Genomic DNA, 22,162 nt, shown 5'->3' with positions numbered 1-22,162 from the left:
GTTATAAAGCTTACCATACCATACCATACCATTTTTATTTGTTAAGCGCTTAAAAACACAGCATTACAACTGACCGAAGCGCTGAAGCTTGAGCAATGCTTCGTAAGACCAGGCCCGGTCTTAGGTATTATGGGGCCCTAGGCGAAAGGGGGGTCCAGGGGCCCCCTGAGGGGGGCAGAGCCTCCCTGGAAGCTCTGCGAAATGCGTGAAAATTAGACCAAGGAGACGTTTTCTTGTAACGTTACGAGGTCATCACCCTGCGTCCCTTTTTCGCCCGGTGTAGTTAGCTGCTACAATTTAGCCAGTTTGAACTGTTAAACATGCGAGGGGAGGGGCGGGCCGGGGGCCTGGCCGCCGTCGATCCAGGGCCCCCTGGACAATAGGCGTTCGCCTACTTCGCCTATGCCTAAGGCCGGGCCCGGTAAGACTTGTACTCAACACATCAGGGTGCTAAAATACTGTTAGCTTTCTTTATGGCTTCTGAACATTTTCGGGCACACTTTCCAAAGAGACTAACATTCCTCTTTTGAGCAGATACACACGATTGATTAACAAAATAACACTGAGTCTGTAATTTAATTTAATTAGTTAAGTATGTGTGGTTTCTGTGTGCGACAAAGGTTATTTTCGCTGTTTGTGTATGCATGTATAACAGTGTACTATTGCAAGTGTGGTTGATGTTTATGAGAAAGAAGGATGTAATGATATTGAAAATACCTTCTCACAGTCAATAAAGTGCTTAGTTCAAGCTTGTTAGATAAAATGAGGGTATGTTGAGTTTGTGGGTTGGAAACATTAAGTGAAATAAAGAAATAGTAGCAATTAACAAATCAAGAACTGATGGATCATATGAGGTACAAATATGCACTCTAAACACTTTAACCTTATTCACAAAATAGTGCAATAATTCCGTGCAGGTTTCAGTGGAGGGGTCTAGTTTATGAATCTGAGCAGAATTTTGGGCAGCATTGATAGTGTTAAAGAGCATACCAGGGTTATGGAAGTTCTTTGTAACACTATTGGAAAATTATTAAGACTTTTCAGCCTTAAAAATTGACTGGTTACTTGACCCAGCACCCCTTCAACATATCAAAAGATACCTGAAGCCTATCCTTCTCCATTTCCTCTTGGCTCTCCTGCATTCTCGTCTGGCTGAGCGAGTAGTATCAATCAGCCAGGGTTTGGATTTTAACATTGGCTGCCAGGATTTAAGAGGGGCTACAGTGTCCAATATATTTAGGCATGTTAAAAGAAAAAGAGAGATGAGCTCCTCAGTATCAGGACAAGATGGATCCAGCAAAGAGGGCAGCATCTTCAAAAGCAGCGCTAAAATCCATAGCCATGGAGGAAGTAATCCTCCACTGGCAACATGCAAGGGCACTCAGTTTAGATAAATAACGATTTCTAGAAACTTCAAATAAAACGGGCACATGATCAGAAAACACTGCATCCCTTAATTCCATATGAAAAATGGACAGACCATACAAAAGAACTAAATCAAGTGTATGGCCCGATTTTTGCGTTGGACCAGTAACTAACTGAATTAAATTAAAGGAATCAATAAGATTTAAAAAGTCGTGAATCAATGGCTTATTGGGACAACACACATGAATACTGAAAACTCCCACAATAAGAACACAATCATATTTTAATATAAGACCAGATAAAAACTCAGAAAACTCATTACAAAATCCTTATGACATTCACCGCACAAACTACAGGGTCAGATTTTTCCAGCTCAAAGATATTTAGTTCAAAGCTGGAATAGTTAACCCCTGGTAATTGCAGTTAAGGTTTTCTCTGAAGACGGAAGCAACTCCACCTCCTCGACCCATTGTTCTTGGTGTATTATAATAAAGACAGTCCAGTGGTAAACGTTCGGTAAAAGGACTGGAATCTCCAACACCCATCCAGGTCTCAGTCATACAAGGTAAATCCAGTCCGCAGGATGTCATAAAGTCATTCAAAATAAATGTTTTAAGGATTGTACATTTACCAGTGCAATCTTTGTTACAACTGGGCTTCTTGTTAAGCATGTAGCATGACCAATAGGTCAGAGATTACTGTGATTCTCCCCGCCATCCTGAAGTTGGGGCGAAAAACACCAAATAGGTATGGACTCCTCATCCACAGGAACAACAGGTAAGGGCCAGTTTTAACAAGGTTGCAATGAATGATACAAAAGACACCAACCTGAGAGGAAATGGAGTTTGACAACACTGCACTAGATCATAGACACAGAGACAGAACATCATTATACAAAGATAGATGGAAAAGTAGGTCCATTTAGTGAAATGCATGTTTTCTATTTTATATGTTAATTTCAAATTTAGTGTTATTACTAATCCATGTTTACTTTCATTTACTTTCAACATAAATGCACTTTCTAAACGAGAAAGGCATGTTAATATAATCAACTATTCATAAACAAATACTGTATCTTTTTCATTTTTTTAATATGGAATAAAGTCATTCCTTCTAAAGCCATCAGCCTCTGACCTGTGGACTGCTTGCTCTCCATCTCCAAAACTTTATTTTCTTTTGAGTGAAGTTTACAGAAGCATAGAGGACCTCATCAGCAACCCTGTTGAGAACATTGTGAAGAGTGAGGTGGTTAGCAGAGCGGTTTGCTCCCATTAATTGGTGACAACTCCGAACATCAGAGAAAGGCAGAGATCCTGAGAGTGAAGATAGCCAGTGGTGTATTTATTAGGTAGAATTTAAATATCACACAAACCTTTAATAAATATATACAGCCTACTGTATAAGCATATTTTAATATATAAATCATCACTTATTTTGTTCATAGCCTTTCACAAAGCACATTACACAAGACACTTTTAAAAGCACCTAAGAATTAGAGTAATGCAACACCAAATAATTCAAATTTATGGTAAATCATGCGGTAATAAATACTCAAAAGAGACAACAAATTTAAATGAATGAAGACAAGAGCAGATTGACAGGAGTGAGATAAAACACTCATTATTAATATTAGGAAATTGATTTTTTTATATAAAATGTTACTCCTATTCCACCCAACCTTCATATCTTCAATAAATCAGTAAAATACATTACCATTAAAATGCTTGGCTAAAAATGCAGAAAGACGGGAAGATGGAAGCCTGCTGTTCAGTTTGTCTCAGGCGCCTTCTCTGTCACTGATGAATTTTGTGTCTTTCTTATAAATAAGCCTAACCACAGTTAGCTAGGTCATCTATACAGGACATCAAAACCTCACTATTTGTAAATAGGGAAGCAAAAAGGGAAGCAAAGTGCTACACTCCAGTAAAGGGTGGCACACGTATTTCTAAATGTGCACTCAAAAAGTCAGGTAGCAGAAACCCAAAGGATCTTTGAGCAGCTGGCTGGACAGCCTCATTCATCCACATTTTAGCAAAACATTGTTGGCATGTGTAGTGGATAATCTTTATGAAAAAATGTTTTGCCTATTAAGCTTTTTTATAGTGCATTTTTCACATTTTTGTAAGCAGGATGAGTTCATTTTAGAGTGCAAGGCTTCAAGGTAACTCCAGACCTGCAATGAACCTGTTTTTGATAGATTGACATGTTATCAACAATATGCTAAATACTCTTTTATAAATTCATACTTTAGAAAGCCTTTGTCTAACAAAGGATTAACAGCAGAACCCAAGTTGTAATACAAGAGTACCCTTGTTTTGGTGTGCTCCAAAGATATCTTTGTTTAAATAAATATATTATACTTATTACTTAAATACCGCTGAAGTCTGAAGAACCTTTTACGTAAGTTGAACCTCTGTCAAGAGATTTTGTGCTGTTAAATGACCCAACAAAGATATAAAAAAGTAATGAAATCTAGATTGTGCAAATCTTTTAGAGCAGTGTCTTTGTGATGGGGTGGGGGTCTCCTTGATGAATCAAGCGCACTTATGCTGAGAAATATGTTGATTGCTTGGGTGACCATCATGCAACAGCCTGAGACCCAACCTAGTGTTTGCGAGGTCACAGTTACATTTTAAAAGTATTTGCTTAACAGACACTCTTATCCAAAGAGACAACTACTTAGCAAATCCCAGGCCTGCATGGACCTACACTTGTGAACAAAGAGGGGTTTGTGGGAGGCCACGGTAACACTTCTAAATTTTCTGTATGAGCAATTTGAACACCACGCAAGATTGCTGTTTATAGATTTCTCACCAGCTTTTAAATACAATCCAGTCTCACGTTTTAATTGACAAAGGGATTGATCAATTCTGTTTGGACTTCTGTTTAAACTTTTTAACAAACAAAACAGAAAGAGTGACTATTAATGGCTATTTATCCGATATCCTGACCTCATCCACCAGATTTTCTGAAGGCTGCTGTTTCTTCTTCTATTTATCTTATACACAAATGACGTCAGAAGTTCACATCAGGACTGGCATACAGTGCCCTCCATAATATTTGGGTCAAAGATCCATTTTTCCTTGATTTCCCCCTGTGCTCCACAGTTTAAAATTGCAAATCAAACAATCCAGATGTGATTAAAGTGTACATTTCAGACTTTCATTTACGGTTATTTGCATGCATTTCGGTCACACCACATAGAAATGACAACACTTTTCATAAATGGTGTAATAAGTACATAAGTTTAATATATCACTGTGCTCTGTACAAAAAATATTTTTTAAAGCCACTCACATGTACAGCTAACACAAGGCCAGATTTAACACACAGGGGCTCATCATTTAGAACTGCTAGGCAAGCATTAGAAGACAAGTTAAGAACAACTGCAAATGGGCAACATGCGCTATCTCTATGTGTCAGAGTCAGAATGACATTGGAACTTCTTTTCCTTGTTTGGAATGGCATGATTTACCTAAGTGGGGGTCTGCACATGGAGAAAGAGTATAAAACCTTGAAACGGCGCACCGTTGAAGCCGATGGACGGATGGGAGATAATGTCGTGTCTGTAAAATCCTTCCAGTGCAGCGATGAAAACGGCAGACTGTTATCACAGACGTGCGATTAGGAGGCAGTCTAAAAGCCTAAAGGTGAGTGAAACATCGCAAGATGAAGGGTTGTCACGTGGTACTTACCGGAATCTGTTCTCTCCACAGAAAAACCAAAGAAAAATCATTTCCAACCTTTCTGAATTTCAAAGTGGCCGCCATGACGTCACTTCCGGTCACATGAACTGACATCACTTCCGACGCTTCCTCAAAGACATCACTTCCGGTTTTCATCAAACGACGTTGTTTCCGCTTCTTGTTGCAACGTCACTTCCTGCCAACCATTTCCTGTTCCCACAATTCAATACTGTATATAAACGCCATTTTGTCAGATAAAGATTGTCAAATGTTACCGTTTTGGTTTTGCTTTTGATCATTTATTTTGCTACTTTGTCCGCAGGTCAATATACGGGGACGGTCGCCAACACTTTGTTTTTGTGAACGTCTTATTCTTTAATCGAAGACTTTCCACACTGTATACATCGAGCTCCCACTTTGGTAATGGTCTTGTCATGGCTTCCTCATCTGTTATGCTGCGTAAACCGTCACTAAAGAAAGCTAAGTTATTTCTCCTACGTATGTGATTTCTTACCACCGTATCACTAAGGGAGGGGTAGCACCTTTTAATATCATATCTATATAGATTCAGGTTATGTAACATGCCGCAATTACAAAAGAATTTATTCCAACAAGGCAGCTAGCGCCCCCTGCTGGATTCACATGGTCTAAGTTAATAAAGTTTAATTCACTTATTTATGGTATCTGAGTGCCTTCCATGACAATGAGAAACAATCAGCTCTCATTTTATAATTAATACAAACAAACCTCTTCTTTCATTCTCACTCTGGCCCTATTGAAACTGTATATTTAAATCATCTGCCAAACTCTGATGTAGTACCTTCAAACCAAAACCTGTCTAGCATTTTGAGATTATTATTAGTTTTCTTTCACTGTTCAGACTGTAGTAAGACAGTCGACATTTTGTACTTTCAAAATCCAATTGAAATATCCAGCTCTTAATGCAATAAAGACATGCATTCAAAGCAAAACGTGACTGATCATTACTTTAAGGTTAGTGGTTATAAAAATGTTATAAATGTATGATTTTTTTTCTTAAATCTGTAATAGTCAATACTGCTCCCTTCATTTACTGTGATCACTTTTAGCTAAACAGTCTAACATATGCTTATCCACATTGGCCATTATTGAGCCCATTTGTATGCATGTCTGCTGCTTTTCTTTGTGATTTTGTATATTTATTTTAATAATTGTTCACTTTTTCAGTGTAATGACTTGCAGTATGAAGGAGAAAAGGAAAGGTTAAAGGCCCTACACATGACGATATAGTGAAAGCTCCTTTCTCAATTGAGTCTTTCTACCGATTTCTGTTATTTTTTTATCTTTTAAATTTTATTATCTAAAAACAGAATACTGCAGTGGAATTCGACAGATCAAACATATTGTAACAGTCCGGAAAATTGAAGCAGTGTTTCCTAAAAGTCTTGCAAGTGGGGTTATTCAGTGTGCTGTGGAGAGGGGTTGGCAGAGGAGCCCCATCTGCCACTCTGAAATAAAGCAGCCACTGGGTTGCTGGGGGAAGGAAATTGTTAAGGAAGTACTTTATACAAAAAAGAAGAAATAAAGAGAAGTTATTGAACTAGTTTTTTTGTGGGTGGTTGACATGTGGTTGTTTTCTCTGTTTGGGCACTGTTTGTTTTGTGTCGGCTTGTTCAATAAAGCTAGAAGAGCAATAATAATTTTCTTTTGGATTGCTACAACCACTTGCTTTTGTGGTTTATTTCTCCTGACTGGAAGGGGACATTGCAATATTATAATGGCAATGGAAGCAAAGGAAAAATAAAAACACAAATAAAAACAACAGCAGAGAAAAAAGGAAATGTCAGCTCTTATCTGTACTGAACCTGATGTTCAATGGCCTTGAGACACTGACTCACACCTGAATAGCTCTCTATTTGCATTTCTTCTAGAGGTTTGATGAGAAACAAATCCTGTAACCACAAGTTCCACCGAGTCTGGCTGACAGCCAACTAATTGGCACCTTTATCTTTGCAGGGACGTCCTGTGCTTATCACAGAGAGGTCTGTATGACCAAAGCTAGCTTATCTGGTATTTCTTATTCCACCTCTCAGCTGCCAAAACTTATTAATTCATTCATTCATTAATTTGTGACTGCGGTGGGTTGGCACCCTGCCCGGGATTGGTTCCTGCCTTGTGCCCTGTGTTGGCTGGGATTGGCTCCGGCAGACCCCCGTGACCCTGTGTTCGGATTCAGCGGGTTGGAAAATGGATGGATGGATGGATTAATTTGTGACTTTAAGACGGAAGCCAGGAAACATTTCCACAAGCAAAGAGTTGTGGGAATCTGGAATAAACTATTGAGTCATGTAATTGAAACAGAAACTTTTAATAAGGTTTAACAAGTATCTGCATGAAATACCAGGACACTTGATCAGCTGAATGGTCTCTGATATTTGCCACACTTCTTAAGTTCATATGCTATTAACACCCTTTAGCCGTTCAGAGAATTGGAATTGGAAACAAAAACACAGATGAAATGATAGGATGAGAGTTGAAGTTTTCTGTGAACTGAGACTGTGATGAGGGGTGGTGACAGAAGTGGGACATTTGAAATAAAGGAAGACTTTGAAAAGCCTGCACTTTAATTTAGCACTTTTAGAAAATTATTTTGTTCCTAAGGGTAAGTAATATTAGAAACCTAATCTAATTATTAAATACTAAACACAGAGTGTCAGTGAGAAGTCAAGCAAAATGACACCTTTTATTGGCTAACTAAAAAGATGATTACAATACGCAACCTTTTGAGGCGACTCAATCAATTACATCTTGCCTGAAGAAGGGGCCTGAGTTGCCTCAAAAGCTTGCATATTGTAATCTTTTTACAGAAAAAGACAGAATTAGAGACAGAAGGTGGGAGTGAGGCTGAGAAGAGAAGACACTTTTGAGATGCCAAGAAAAAAAAACACAAGTGTCCCATCACTTCTTTGGTCATGTTTTCTGGCACCATCTTTCTCATATATATATATATATTGTGAAAGATAGAGACACTGTCGACCCCTTGAACCCTCAGACCAGACGTCAGACACCAGATAAAAGTCCAATAATAATATTTACTATTATAAAAAAAGTGCACAAAGCACCACCACTCCACTATGCTCAATAACAATCAATAATCAAATAAACAATCCTCCAATCTCCCAGACGCTTAGCCACCCTGCCTCCCAACTAAGCTCGCCGTCTGGGATTTCCCACAATCCTTTTATAGCCCTCTCTGTCCATGTGACCTGGAACGGGTCAGATAAAAATCTTTCTTTCTTCACCCCGGAAGCACATTGTTCCCCATGTCCATGTGACTCAGACGTACTGCCGGGGCGTAAGGCAAACAGTCGTTATTCCTCCTTGCAGTGCCTTCTAGCGGGCCCCAAGGTATCCAGGGCTGGGGATAAAAACTACATTGTCTAGGATTCCCTGCTGGCATTCGGGGCACCTCCATGCTGCAGGGAGGGCTCCACCTGGCTGCCTGGGGGTATTGGCCGGAATGAAAGGCCGGCCACATATCACTATATATATATATATATATATATATATATATATATATATATAATGTGTGTGTGTGTGTGTGTGTGTGTGTATGCAGATTATCAGAGAGCACCACTGTGTATCTACGCATCCACTTTTAAACTGGGATGAAAGAGAAAGAGTGATTGAGTGTCCGTCCAACAGGAAAATGTAAGGCAGCCATCATGCCTATTTTGAAACATTTTATCTCTTTTTCAGATGCTTCTTATTTTTCTTTTCTATATGAAATTTGGTTTCTAGCATTTTTAATTTTATTTCTGGACCAATTCGGAAAGGCCAAACTTTTTAGGTAGAAAGTAGACAATACTGTACATTGAATGCGATGTTGCTAGATGGGCTGGATGGCATAATTTCCGAGGATGGCCTACAAGCGGTGAGCTATTGAGATGATATTGTAATGGCGCTGACAAGTTACGTCAACCAGGGAAGAGTCAGCTAAGTATGAGCTGGCATTACATTCACTAGTGGCAGAGGTGCCTATATAAATGGCAAGCCTGAAAAATTGCATTCTCTTCCAAATAGTGCAGCAATGGGCGAGCAGTCTTTTTAAGGATAGTGAGCCACCTCAAAGAGCCATGTAAAGAGCAGAGAATCCATCCATTGTGGCGTTTAGTGCTGACCCTACAATAAAATAAAATTCAGAGGTGACAGGTGGCCACAGTGGACAAGGTGAATGCTTTAGCACCTAGGAGGAACCTTTTTGTTTGTGTGTTGTTCTTTCTGTGCCATTCTCAGTCTCAGTCTCAGTCACGAAATAATAATAATAATAATTCTTTGCATTTATATAGCGCTTTTCTCACTACTCAAAGCGCCCTGCAATTGCATGTTAAGGACCTTGCTTAAGGGCCCAACAGAGCAGAGTCCCTTTTGGCATTTACAGGTTTCGAACCGGCAACCTTCCAGCAAATGAGTGTCCTCCAGAACCTTTGATTGCTTTTTATTCATTTTGTCAATAGGCCATTTGCTTTAGCCAGTGTCACATAAACATTTTGAGCATAATTTATTTTTCGTTTTAATCTTTGAATAAAAACTACTGGGTAGTTATTTTTTTTGGTTTTAGGTTTTCATCTGGATGGCAAGAGGACACAAGTGTGAACTGTGGACATTTTTAAACACTTTTTTAGTTTTTGCACATAGAGACTAGATCTGTGGTTGTCAAGTTCAGTCCCGCTGGACCCCTGTGGCCACAGGCTTATGCTCTCACCAGTAACCTTGCCTTTGTTTCCTAATATTCAGCATTTATATTCATGTGAAATTCAGAAATAAATGTATTTTGCTGCATGTACTAAATGCTTAGCTTTTTTGTCTTTTTCTTTAAAATTCACCATCAGCAGAATTTGCATGCTTAGTTGTGTCAAATGAATTAGCAATAAGAAGTGCAGACATACGTGCAAACAATGTGAATGGTAAAAGAAGAGACTCTACTTAAGTGTCATATTTACATTCAGTTGTATACTCAGTAGTAGAAACAGCTGATATAACAAGAACATTAAAAACACACAAAATCTGTTAAAGCTAGATTAAAGAAAATCAATAAAAGCTCATTTAACTCCATGCAACACATATAAATACTTGCTGCTTTGGGATTAAAAGCGGAAGTTGGTAGTAATGAAGACCTGCTGCCACAGGAGTTCCCTGATTTGAACTTGAGAGCCTCTTGAACAGATGTTTTTGGAAACTGTTTCTTTTTTTTTATAAATTGCTATGATTATTAAGTGTTTCCTGCTTGTTTCTGGGAACACACCAGTCATAAGGTACAAGTAGGGTGTTGTCTTACATCGCGTTCTGTGCTGTTAAGCTGCAGTGATGGTGGTTAATTGCTGCACATTTTCTTTTCTGTCCTCCCTGGCCATCGGACCTTACTCTTATTCTATGTTAATTAGTGTTGTCTTATTTTAATTCTTTGTCTTTTTTTCTTCTTTCTTCATCATGTAAAGCACTTTGAGCTACATTATTTGTATGAAAATGTGCTATATAAATAAATGTTGTTGTTGTTGCACGTCCACACACCAAAGCCACATGTCACTTTGAGGACTCATCCCATCTTTAGCCAATTTACAGAAGTTGTCCTGCCCTGGTTGACAGCATAAAGTTGTCCATCCTACAAATGTGACCTTCTTTTATAATCTCTCATTATACATGTAATGACAACACCACAGAGACACATCAGACCTCCATTTATATCCTGACTATCAACTTGACACCAGAGCGGTTAAAGATACAAGCTAGTTGATCATAAAACACGATGGAGATGTTCACCAATCATCTCCACTTTGCCTGACAAAGTAAGTTAATGAAAAAGAGCTGGAGGCAGGGAGATGGACATTAACAGAAGTCGCCTCAACACTGGTGCAGTTGTGCTACTGATGCTATGTAGGCTGCTGGTTTAAGTAGTAAAGGAGTGAAAGTTGTGGCTAACAGTATAAAGAAACTAAAAGAATTTGTGTTGGATGCTACCAGGACATACCTGTCTGGTGTTTGCCTCTCTTGTCCTTAGTCTGTTTTACTGTGGCATAAACATTTAAAGTGGGCTTCTCAAGTGTCATCTGTTTCCATGTCTGCTGCAATCTGCAGAATGACTGAAGAAAAGGGGAAGATGAAGTCCTGTTTAAAAAATGTAATCTAAGATGGCTTGTTACGGTCAGAGGGTCTGTGTGTTTGTCAAATGTTTCACACTCATCTCTCTTATTTTTATTTTACTAGCATACAGTTTGTTTGATATTCAGCGCTTTTTAAAAATGTCAGTCATGTCTCCATCCAAAGGGATTTGGTTGATTTGGACTTCATTATGTCCTGTTTCTTGTTGGACACTCCAGTACAAGACCACCGGCATTGCTTGTGGCTCCAATCCATGGAGGGCTTACCAAAAGCAGAAAAACCTTTTTTAATTACATGCAGTTCTGCTTTACCTTAACGAAAGCCTTGGCTCAAAGTGTCTTCCAAAGGAAAGGAGGTAAAAGACATTGGATTACTTATAACAATACCCAGAATTAAAAGAAATTGACAAGATAAAAGCTGAGAAGGCAGTGACACACAGGCCTGGAGACATGAAGTGAATATAAAATAAAACAGACAGACAGACACAGGGAGAGGCCTGCAGAAGATGAATACAATGAGGCCAAGAAGCTAGTGTGCTGTAACTGAGTGTCCACTAGCACATCTCTCCACTGAATTTAAGAAAGACAAAAACATGTTTACTATCTTCGGTTTTTATATTATACAGTATATGACTGGGAAAGATAAAAATACAGCAGTAGAAATATAAAGAGAACCAAACCGGATGATGGATGATGTTGTGGATGAATGTTGTTGAAGAAATGGCAGTGAACTGAAATTTTGCTGCTGAAATTCTCTTTTTATTAAGCATTTTTTAAATAATTACCATAACTGAACTTGTGTTTCTGTTATTGGGGTTCAGGGTGATTATTAGGTGTTTACAAAGATGTCAGGATGCTCTACTCAGCCTCCTTCACTCCAGCCTCATTTTTCCCTATCAATGGCAATGTGGGAGAAAACATTTTTCCAGGCAATATAAAAGATAAAAAAATATTGAAAGTTTTACATTTAAGAAAGTTAAGTCAGCTTCATTAACATATACATTTTTGAGGGAATTTTAGAGAGCATTGTAACAGTAGCATACTCGACTGAAAGTAACTTCATAAGATTCACTGTAACATTAACATCAATTCGGCCTCCAAGATTAGCGTAGATTTGGTATAGTTCTGCTGTTAGGGAGTCCTCTTATTGCTATTCCATTTTCCCTTATTTTACAAATACTTTGGCGAGTCTGCAGTTGTACTTTTGGAGACAGCAGATATATCTGTTCCAACTGTCTCTCCTCAATCAGCTGCACAGATCGTCTTCTCGGATTCTGTCATATTAACAAAGCAAAACCACAATACAGACAGATAGATAGATAGATAGATAGATAGATAGATAGATAGATAGATAGATAGATAGATAGATAGATAGATAGATAGATAGATAGATAGATAGATAGATAGATAGATAGATAGATAGATAGATAGTGTCAAAGATGAAACCATAGAGTCGTGCAAAGGTTTGGGGCAGCCACCCATATAACTCCGGAAGAGTTAAATTGGGAGTACATTGTGTGGAGATACGAGTCCAAAACAGAACTGACTTAAGGTGGCAGAGATGGCAGTTTTAAGGGAGAGCAGAGGGAGTGAGGTGATCACGGTTGGAAACGGAAGTGACGTAATTGGAGGAACCATTCAGAATTTCCAGTAGTCAGTCTGCAGTGTATAAAGAGAAGGGTCAATACACTCCGCCACCCCCTGGTCTGTCATGGAATTACCTCATTCAGGCCCTTTAGCTTCCTCCCATGTGTACATATCTGACAAAAGATAGATAGATAGATAGATAGATAGATAGATAGATAGATAGATAGATAGATAGATAGATAGATAGATAGATAGATAGATAGATAGATAGATAGATAGATAGATAGATAGATACTTTATTAATCCCAATCTAGTGTCCATTCTTCCATTTTATATGCTGAAGGGGGATTGTGGTGCCCAGTCCCCCACTGACACAACTTCCCCAATCAGGGTGCACGTAGTGACGCCGCTCACGCTGTGCACCCCATTCCTCCCAGATCTCTCCCATTTACTGAGGCAATCGCTGGTGGGCACTCTGTAAGGAACCTCCTCTCTCTTTCTCATGCCGTCACACTCACTGCAGTAAGAACTACTGGCCCTTTTCAAACTTTTGACTGGGACTTTACTAAAGTTAGATGGCTTCTTTTTAACAAGGCAATTCAGATATGTGTTGCATTCACTTCAGGTTATTGATACTGGTGACTCCAACAAATGCAAAATTACTGACCCTTTCTATAGCAGATGGGAGAGTAGTATGCCACTTGATTCCTCAGGTCAATGGCCAGCTCAGTTTTGTGCTGAAATCTAAAATAGATATTTTTGTCCTAACAGCACCATGCCAGAAAACAAAGTTCGTCTCTATTAGCCACCTTATCATTTTTGCTGATCAGGCCTATGATGGTGATGTCATCAGCAGATTTAAAGATGGATCTGGAGCTATACTGGCAAAATAAATGAAGCAATTACCAGAATAAGCTGGTATCTCTGAGGAGTACAGCCAGTTTATTCTCAGTGTTCATCTCTCCCTTCTACAGTGAAGTCCTTGGATGTTTCATTCCAGGTGTCTTACATGTCAGGGCTTTCGGTCCACTGCCACAATGGCATGCAGAGGTGCTCTGTCACTTAAGTGTGGCTCTGTGTCTTGCTTTGAGGTCTGCTGCATGACATTACATAGTCCTTTTCAATCTTGCTACTTCTGTTATACTTTTTACCACGTTGGAAGCCCTTCAAACATGTACGCACCACACAAACATGTATGTCCACTTTCAATGATAACGTAAATTTGGGAGCTGTGGATTCTAACAAGATGGCCATCATGATGAGCAGGCATGAACAATGGCCACCTGCCGTCAGGTCTTGGATCTCAGAGTCTGACCTCATTATTAAATGTGTGGCATAATCTTTAGCTGTCAAAATGGAGACAAGTGCTGCTGTCAAAGAAAGAAAGAGAAACACAGAAGAATAATGAGCAGAAACAGATAAAAGAGTGAAAATTAAAAGAAAGACAGCATTGAGTACACTGTCCTGTATCAGACCTACAAAAGCGCAAGTTATTTTATTTTTGTTGAGTTCTCTAAAGAAGCAGTGTGGAATTTACATGTATTACAAACAATAGTCTTTTATTTCCACACATATTAAATATCTTGTGTCCCTATCCCATAGTAACAGAGCCAAGTGATTCCTATTTATTTGCCTTTGCTCATATGAAAACAGTGAACATGTCATGTTAGAGCTGACATTTCTTCTGACTTGTCTACCTTTGAAGGCTGTAAATGTAAATTAACATGAAGATGAGAGACGAGTCTATAAAAGAAAATAATGATTTAGTTATAAGACCAGCACAAAAACTGAACTTAGCACATTGTAAATTTGCAATATTTTAAAATACATAAACCACTGGTATATTTAGCAAAAACAAGGTTGTTTGAGAAGACAATCCATCCATCCATCCATTTTCCAACCCGCTGAATCCGAACACAGGGTCACGGGGGTCTGCTGGAGCCAATCCCAGCCAACACAGGGCACAAGGCAGGAAACAATCCTGGGCAGGGTGCCAACCCACCGCAGGACACACACAAACACACCCACACACCAAGCACACACTAGGGCCAATTTAGAATCGCCAATCCACCTAATGAGAAGACAATGGTCATTGATAATAAAGAATGTCATAAGATGAAAAAATCACAGAGAGTGAAATCCCCAGCAACCTCCACATTGCCATAAAGACACCAAACCCTGCTGTTTATAAACTAAATTTAAAAACAGACTTTAAAGGCTCCACTACAAATTACAACATATTTTATTACAAGCAAAAATTCAGGATAGAACTTACTAAAGTATGGAGAGAAGTTCTAGAATGAAGACTTATGGACCTTTTAACAAGTATATCAAATAGAACGCACTTGAGATGATTCAAAGCACACCACTTGATGAAAGCCGATAAAGGATGGGCATGGGAGAGCCTGGTGACCACTGGAGCAGCATCAGACTTCTTTTGGATGTCTTAACTATTGGTAGTAGTAGTAAAATACAGTAGCTTCAGGAGGTTACAAAAACATCTTGTCTGCTGCATTGAAGTTATTTTCTCCAGATGCGTAGTCTAGCATTTTGTCATGAAGATCTCACCGCCAGGCAAGGCATTCATTGGGGAAAAGATGTAAACAGTTGAACTTGAAAAGTCTTCTGATTTTAATTCAGAATTGTATTTATGTCTGTTTATTTCAGATCTGTAGTAAACAAACTGAAACCAAACAATTCCACAGAAAAAGCTGGGTTATACATTTAGAAAGTGCCAACAAAGTCTTTAGTGATAGCACTGGGTTACCGGCCCAATGCAGCTACAATATTCAAATGATCTTCAGCATAACAGTAAGCGTTATGCTACGTCATTGTAAGGTGATTTGTTACTTTGCATATTCTCATCTGAACAAAAAATGCTATGTTCAAAATTAAAAACCAAAAACCAAGAAATTAATTGTGAAATTCTGATCTTCTAAGCTTTACCTTTTAATGTCACATCTGTGCTGTCTGCCATTCTAGGGTGCCAGCTGAAGTCTTCAGACCCTCTGCAGAAGTACAGACTGATTGTGTAATAGTCATATGGTTACAGCACAGGAGACCATTCAGCACCTACTGTACAAGATGTCATGTCACGGTGCATAGCAGATCCTTTCACTAACCACTGATTTTTACCTGATGCTAATAGCCCCAATAATGCACTTGTTCCTGTGCCTGTTTGAGTGTCATTTCTTGTTCTTGTGTCTTCTGTCCTGAACATTGCCATTTATTTACATTATATTAACATTTTCAATTTACAGTCTGCTGCAAGGGGATATCACTGAAAACATAACAATTACTTCCACTGATATCTCAGATGATAGTCAACTATATCTGTCATTCATATCAAATTACATTTCTGCTACCATAGCCAAATATATCAATGAGATGAAATAGTCAATGAATGATAACTAGTAGACTCTGAAAATATATACAGTACATATATAAAGTATAACTTGGTGATACATAAAGTAACAAGGTTCTGTCACTATTTAACTCAGTTAATTCAAGCTATAATTTTAGAGGATAAACACACAACTTGGTGTTTTTTTAGAAACCAGTCATCTTTTTAAAACACACATTACAACAGGCCCTAAAACTGCTTTGTCCAGCTATGAATTAAGTTTCTAAATATGGGAAATACGAAAATGTAATCTACACATTTATTTCTTGTGGAAGCAACTGCTGCAGTACATTATTCAGACGCTTTTCACATCATTCTATATTCCATCTTCACTTAATTGAAAATGCCGTTGCAAGAACTACTACTAGATAAGAAGTATGAGCACACATCTTCAGTTTGTAAACCTTTACATAGGCTAAGGACTGATTTCAAAATCATTGTTCTTAGTTAGAAAAATATAAATGGCCCAGGTCCTACTTACTAATGCATATTAATCCCTACATACAGAGTGTGATCTCAAGGTGCCAGCCTACTAAAGATTCTAAGATTAATAAAATAACAGTGGGAGGTGGAACTTTTAGTTACAGGGCCTGGAAGCTGTGGAATTGTGTGCCTGCTGATATAAGAGATGTCTCTTCAGTTTCAGCATTTAAATCCAGGCTGAAGACTCACAACTTCAGTCTAGCATACCCTGACTAGAGCTGCTGATTCCCTGTGCATACCACTTCTCTGTTTGTTAGTCATTTGTACAACTACATTAGTTTTAAAATATTTATTGACATTTCTTTGCATATTCTGTTTGTGTGTTGGTGATTTGTGATGCTTGATACTCCACGAGAGAAAGCACCCCAATCCCAAACCCCCTACCATTCATCTATCTGTAATGGTGCTTGCATTGCTAAATGTTAAACAGCAAGTACCAGCTCATATGTTATTCATATCCACTCCTCAGTACATGGAATTATAGGGAATATTGATTATAACCATACCCAGTATGAAAGACACCAGGTATACTGGAATAAAACGATGAAATAAGTTAGTTATCTTATGAGACTGTCCAGTATGAACTTATCTAATATGCTAGAATGTGCAGTATGGTGTGGTGGGACAGTTGCTGTTGGTCACTGGAACTTGTGATCTTTTTTATTTTATTTTTTTATTTAGTTAGACCTCCCTGTGTCTGCGTGGGTTTCCTCCTGGTGCTCCGGTTTCCTCCCACTGTCCAAAGACATGCTGATTAGGTGCATTGGTGATTCTAAATTGTCCCTAGTGTGTACTTGGTGCGTAGGCGTGTGTGTGCCCTGCGGTGGGCTGGCGCCCTGCCGGGATTTGTCTCCTGCCTTGCGCCCTGTGTTGACTGGGATTGGCTCCAGCAGACCCCCGTGACCCTGTAGTTAGGATATAGCGGGTTGGATAATGGATGGAGGGATTTAGTTAGACTTTCTCCAGCAATTCTTCTGATGGGAGTTTTTGGTTTCCTTTCCCTTATTACCAACTGGTCATATCTCAAGACTAATATTAGCAATTGTTTTTTGTGTTAATCTACTTGAAATCTCTCAATTTAATTGTGTATTTAATTCAATTTGTATACTTATGTATGTTCATCATGTCATTTGTATTATCGTGGTGAGCCTGTTACAGTGCTCTGAGCTTGTACTCAGTAAAGAGTATTATGTAAAAAAGGGGAAAAAATGGACTTGACCAGACTCAAAGCACAATATATTTGTCTCATTGCCCCTGTGCACTTCAAACATTCTTTTTCATCTTTTTGAAGTCCAGTTTCTTCTCACATGTCAGATATTAGTGAATTATACAGACTGGCTCTGTATGAGTGAGTGTGTCAAGTTGGATCCTGCATTGTGCCCAGTGGTGCCAAGATAAGCTCTGGCCAACAGTGCCTGTTTATTGGGATTGGTTTATTCATTCATCCATGATGTACCTGAGATGTATCATCCATTCACCATTTATCAGTTCTACACCAACATCAGTCTCATTGGATTTGACTGATTAAGCAGACAGTCTACCTGACACCATGCCCTCTGCCTCTAACCCTGTTTAGCCCAAGCCATTAATGACAGACATGTATTTTTAGAGCTTTTTCTCTTTATCTTTACAGTTTGAGCCCAAGTTGTTTTTTTATTTTTATTTAGCGATAGCAATTAACAGGCCAACTCGAGTCACATTAAACTGCGTCTGACTTGTTAGCAGTACAGCCACAGCACCAAAACTCAACTTGTGAGGGCACCCATAGCAATATCATGAATGTCCTTCAAAATCATCAATATAATATTTTTAAATAAAATGTGAAATTGGTTGGATGACATTTTAGTATCTGAAAGTACCTGATAGCTTTTCTGAAATACAACAACAATAAAGTGTATTTATATTACACATTTTCAAACAAAAAATGTAGCTGAAAGTGCTTTACAAAATGTCAGAGAGAAAGTTACAAAAAGAGAGAAGATTAGACAATAATATTAAAAAGCAAGCAACAAAGAAAGAAAAAAAAAAGACTCAATGCTCTTAAAAACAGATAAATATCTGTAGAAGAGTAATGTCCTTATGTACAATGTCATGCTCTAAGTCTCTAAAGATGAGTTCGGTGATAAGGCCAGATGGCCAGGAGGACAGAAGAAGCAAAAAAAAAAAACTCCAGTTAGGCTGGAGAAAAATCAAAATCTGCAGGGGTGCCAAGGCCAAGGGCTGCTCAGCCCCCTCTGGGCATTCTATGTAACATAAATGTTCTTAATACGGTCCTTTTTGTTTCCAGGCTTCATATGAGAGGATTTGATGAAGTCAGTCTCATGGACAGTTGAGGCTGAAATAGATTATCACCAATGAAAAAAGTATGACTGAAAGTTGATTTAGCAAATTCAAATCCTTTTGTGCTTCTGGTTGTTTGAGCCACCTCAACAGGCGTGTGTGAAGCTCTACTACCACATTGTATTAAATGTATCTGGCAGTGATGGTCCTGCATGAGACTTACCGGTGTTACCCACTGGGAAAAATAACATCTCCACAGATTTAAAAATATCCTTATTATTTTTTAATAAAATAAAATGTTGCTTAATATCTGGAATCAAAACTGAAGCAATTCATAAAATCTAAAACATTAAACTGTATAAAAGTATCTCAAGAGCACACAGTAAGTAAAAATAAGTTGAGTATTACAATGAAGTCACTGGAGATGTGGTGTGCTGTGTCCACTGAAGTTTGAGATGTTATAAACTCCTTTGAGCAGATGGTGGTGGTCTGGCAGTCAAAGCTGCACTTTATTGCTTCATTGGTGCCCTGTGATTCTGTTCCTGGTCTGATGTTGGTTGCTCTTGTATTTTTCTGTTTCCCTTCATTTCAGTTTGGAGACCAGCTGGTTTGGCTTCACAGATCCACTTCTGATGCTCATTGCATTCTGCATCATACCAGCCACTGTATTTTTTGTTCACCTGCAGCTGAACGCAGTCCTCTCCATTAAGATTATTCTGAGTCCAGTTGTCTGGCTCAAACTTGTCATCCTGATCTCTTTTGGCCCAGAATCTGTAAGAGAAGAGGAGTTATCAGTGCTGAACTGGTAGCTGCACTCCAAAGTGAGACATCTGAGACACATTTTGTGTTCTGAGACTGAGGTCCTCAGACATCGGAAACAGAAGAATAAACACAATTTTGTCATTTCATTATAACAATGAAACAGACTGATGCATGTGACTTGATTTGAGTAACGTTGAAAATGCAGGTCTGAAGACAGCTGTTGCTCTGCTCATTTGACCCCCACAGTTTATAGTTTATATAATATCTCATTTCTAATTAATTCAATTGTCTTGATTTGTTTATATAAATCAAATTGAAACTGACCCAATATACTTTGAGTTAAACAAAACTTTGGTGTTTAATTATGTTAATATTGTAAACAATTTATTGTTAGTGTATTATCACTAGAAATTTGTGTGATTGCTCCAAATCTGTAGATATTACACACAGCTATACACAAATATATTGAAATTACTTGAATATAATATATTAAATAATGCTATTACTGTCATTTGTACTGCAACTTAGAAAGAAGAAACTCAAAAAGGAGCGGCTACTAGCATCCTTTAGTGAAAAGAAACTGAGCAGTATGTTAAAACAGTGAGATGCCATTATGTTAGCATGAAAACATCAAAATTCAGGTGTCCATGACGTAATTTACAAAGATCTGAGAAAGGCGTTTCATGTAGAATAGTCTGGAACGTCACCCATGAATAGCCTTATTCATTTGAGAAGTTTGTGTTATCTACATATTTATGTGCAATTGCACATACTCAGAAAAACACACTCTGTACATTTGGAACAACATACTTTTTGAATTTTAATAATAATATCAGAGCTACATAAGTTTTATTTTCTTTCTAGAGAGATTGCTTTGCTAAAGAATTCAAGTCTATGAAAGTCTGAGCTGTCAGCAGTGGCAAAAACTCTGAAGAAAATGGAGAAAAAACAATTGTTTGAGCCAGAATATTTTTGTTAATCATAAAAAATAACCCTTTGATTCTATTCATATTCAGTCTATTCCTGGCTGGAGATAAAAAATTTAAACAAATGTGATGAGGAAATTTTGGAAAACACCTTCCATAAATAATATAGAAATTACTGTAAACCATATCTGTAAATTGTATCCTCCTTTACACTTAAAGTACTAAATATTAGTTTTGCTACAGTTGTACAACATTTAACTGTTATCATTTAAAATTATGTTTATTAACTTGGTTATTATTATTTAAACTAGACATTAAGCCCGTTACAATAACGGGCACTAGAACAGTAGTGCATAAACATTAGTAGGAACAGTCTATATTAAATGGCAAGGGACCTTGACCTCATTCTGTTTCTTGTCTTAATTTTTTTTTGTCAAAAATATTTTTGCAAGAAGCCTAAAGTAAAATAATAATAAAAATAAAATAGAAACGTATATGACAATACAGTAAGTATAATTAATATTACATTTATCCTCTCCTCTGTGTCTGTTGATTGATGTGTTGTGTCTGTTTGAAGATCTCCTATCCTGCCTCTCTTTATTTTAGCTTGGTGTGGCGTCTCTCCAGCAAGTACTGTGCAGTTCCCCAGCAAGTATTTTAATCTGTGCTGGCGTGCAGGTGATTATTGTATGTATGGCGTCTCCCCAGTAACGGATTTTATGTGTGCGAAAATAAATCTACTTTTAAAAGTCATGCTATTGTAATATCATGAAAATTCGTAAATTTAGGAAAACCCCTTCAACGACTGACACTTTACACTTTACCGGGCCAAGCTTCTTAACCTTCCTCTTGTGTTAGCTTTCTGTTATCATCTCTTATGTTAACGGGTCGGTTTTGACCCGTGTATTAAATCAGCTATAAAATACACTAACAACAATAAGCTATCATCCAATTTGTTTCTCATCTCTTGGTTACCTTGTTAGGCTTCCTTATCCATGAAAATGTTGGTTTTCATACTTTTGGTGTGGGCCTCTGGACCTTTTTTTGTCAGTATACCCCTTGATTTCAATTTTAAAAAATGGTAAAATGAACCTCAAGAGAATCATATTAATAAATAAAAGGTTCTTGTGTTACCTGACTAATACTGAGGGGTATAGAACACATCTCTTAAATAAATTTGTTTTATTTATTTTTTTATTTTAATATTAATAACTAAAGTGACATCTATGGTGTTACGGGTCAATTTCAACCCATAGATATTTACATCAAGAAAAGGCAAAAAAATATTTTTTTCAGCAATAGAACTTTAATATAAACTGAAAAAAATGAAAAGCAGAACAGGTCATGACACAAAACATATATTTGCATGGTCAAATAAACAAAAACCAATCAAGAAAATCAAACAAATAGAAATCAATTACAAGTTCCAAAACTAATACAAAGCTAAATCAGAGTAAAAACCTCTGTGTGCAAGAACATGCTTGTGTATGTGTGTGTTTAGAGGCATGTGTGTCAAAAAGTGACACTTTGAGT

The 22,162-nt window shown here is 37.9% G+C and overlaps 1 protein-coding gene across 4 annotated transcripts in view; it reads right to left on the bottom strand.

Moving 5' to 3' along the window:
* LOC114643591 (CD209 antigen-like protein B) overlaps positions 1–22,162 on the bottom strand; it is a 290,359-nt gene that overhangs the window by 216,307 nt on the left and 51,890 nt on the right. For 2 of the 4 annotated variants that reach the window (XM_028792161.2, XM_051927557.1), the window contains one exon: positions 18,818–19,712. The exons of 1 other annotated variant lie outside the window; for it this stretch is intronic. In XM_028792161.2, the coding sequence (XP_028647994.1) occupies positions 19,451–19,712 (262 nt within the window). In that variant the 3' untranslated portion in view covers positions 18,818–19,450. Of the gene's footprint in view, positions 1–18,817; positions 19,713–22,162 lie in introns of those variants that run through there. One more of the 4 variants, XM_051927556.1, reaches the window with a different exon arrangement.

This window comes from Erpetoichthys calabaricus, chromosome 5 (genome assembly GCF_900747795.2).
Source record: "Erpetoichthys calabaricus chromosome 5, fErpCal1.3, whole genome shotgun sequence".
Lineage (NCBI taxonomy): Eukaryota > Metazoa > Chordata > Cladistia > Polypteriformes > Polypteridae > Erpetoichthys > Erpetoichthys calabaricus.
Note: the sequence above shows the minus strand (reverse complement) of the source record. Positions and strands in the feature narration are given on the sequence as shown.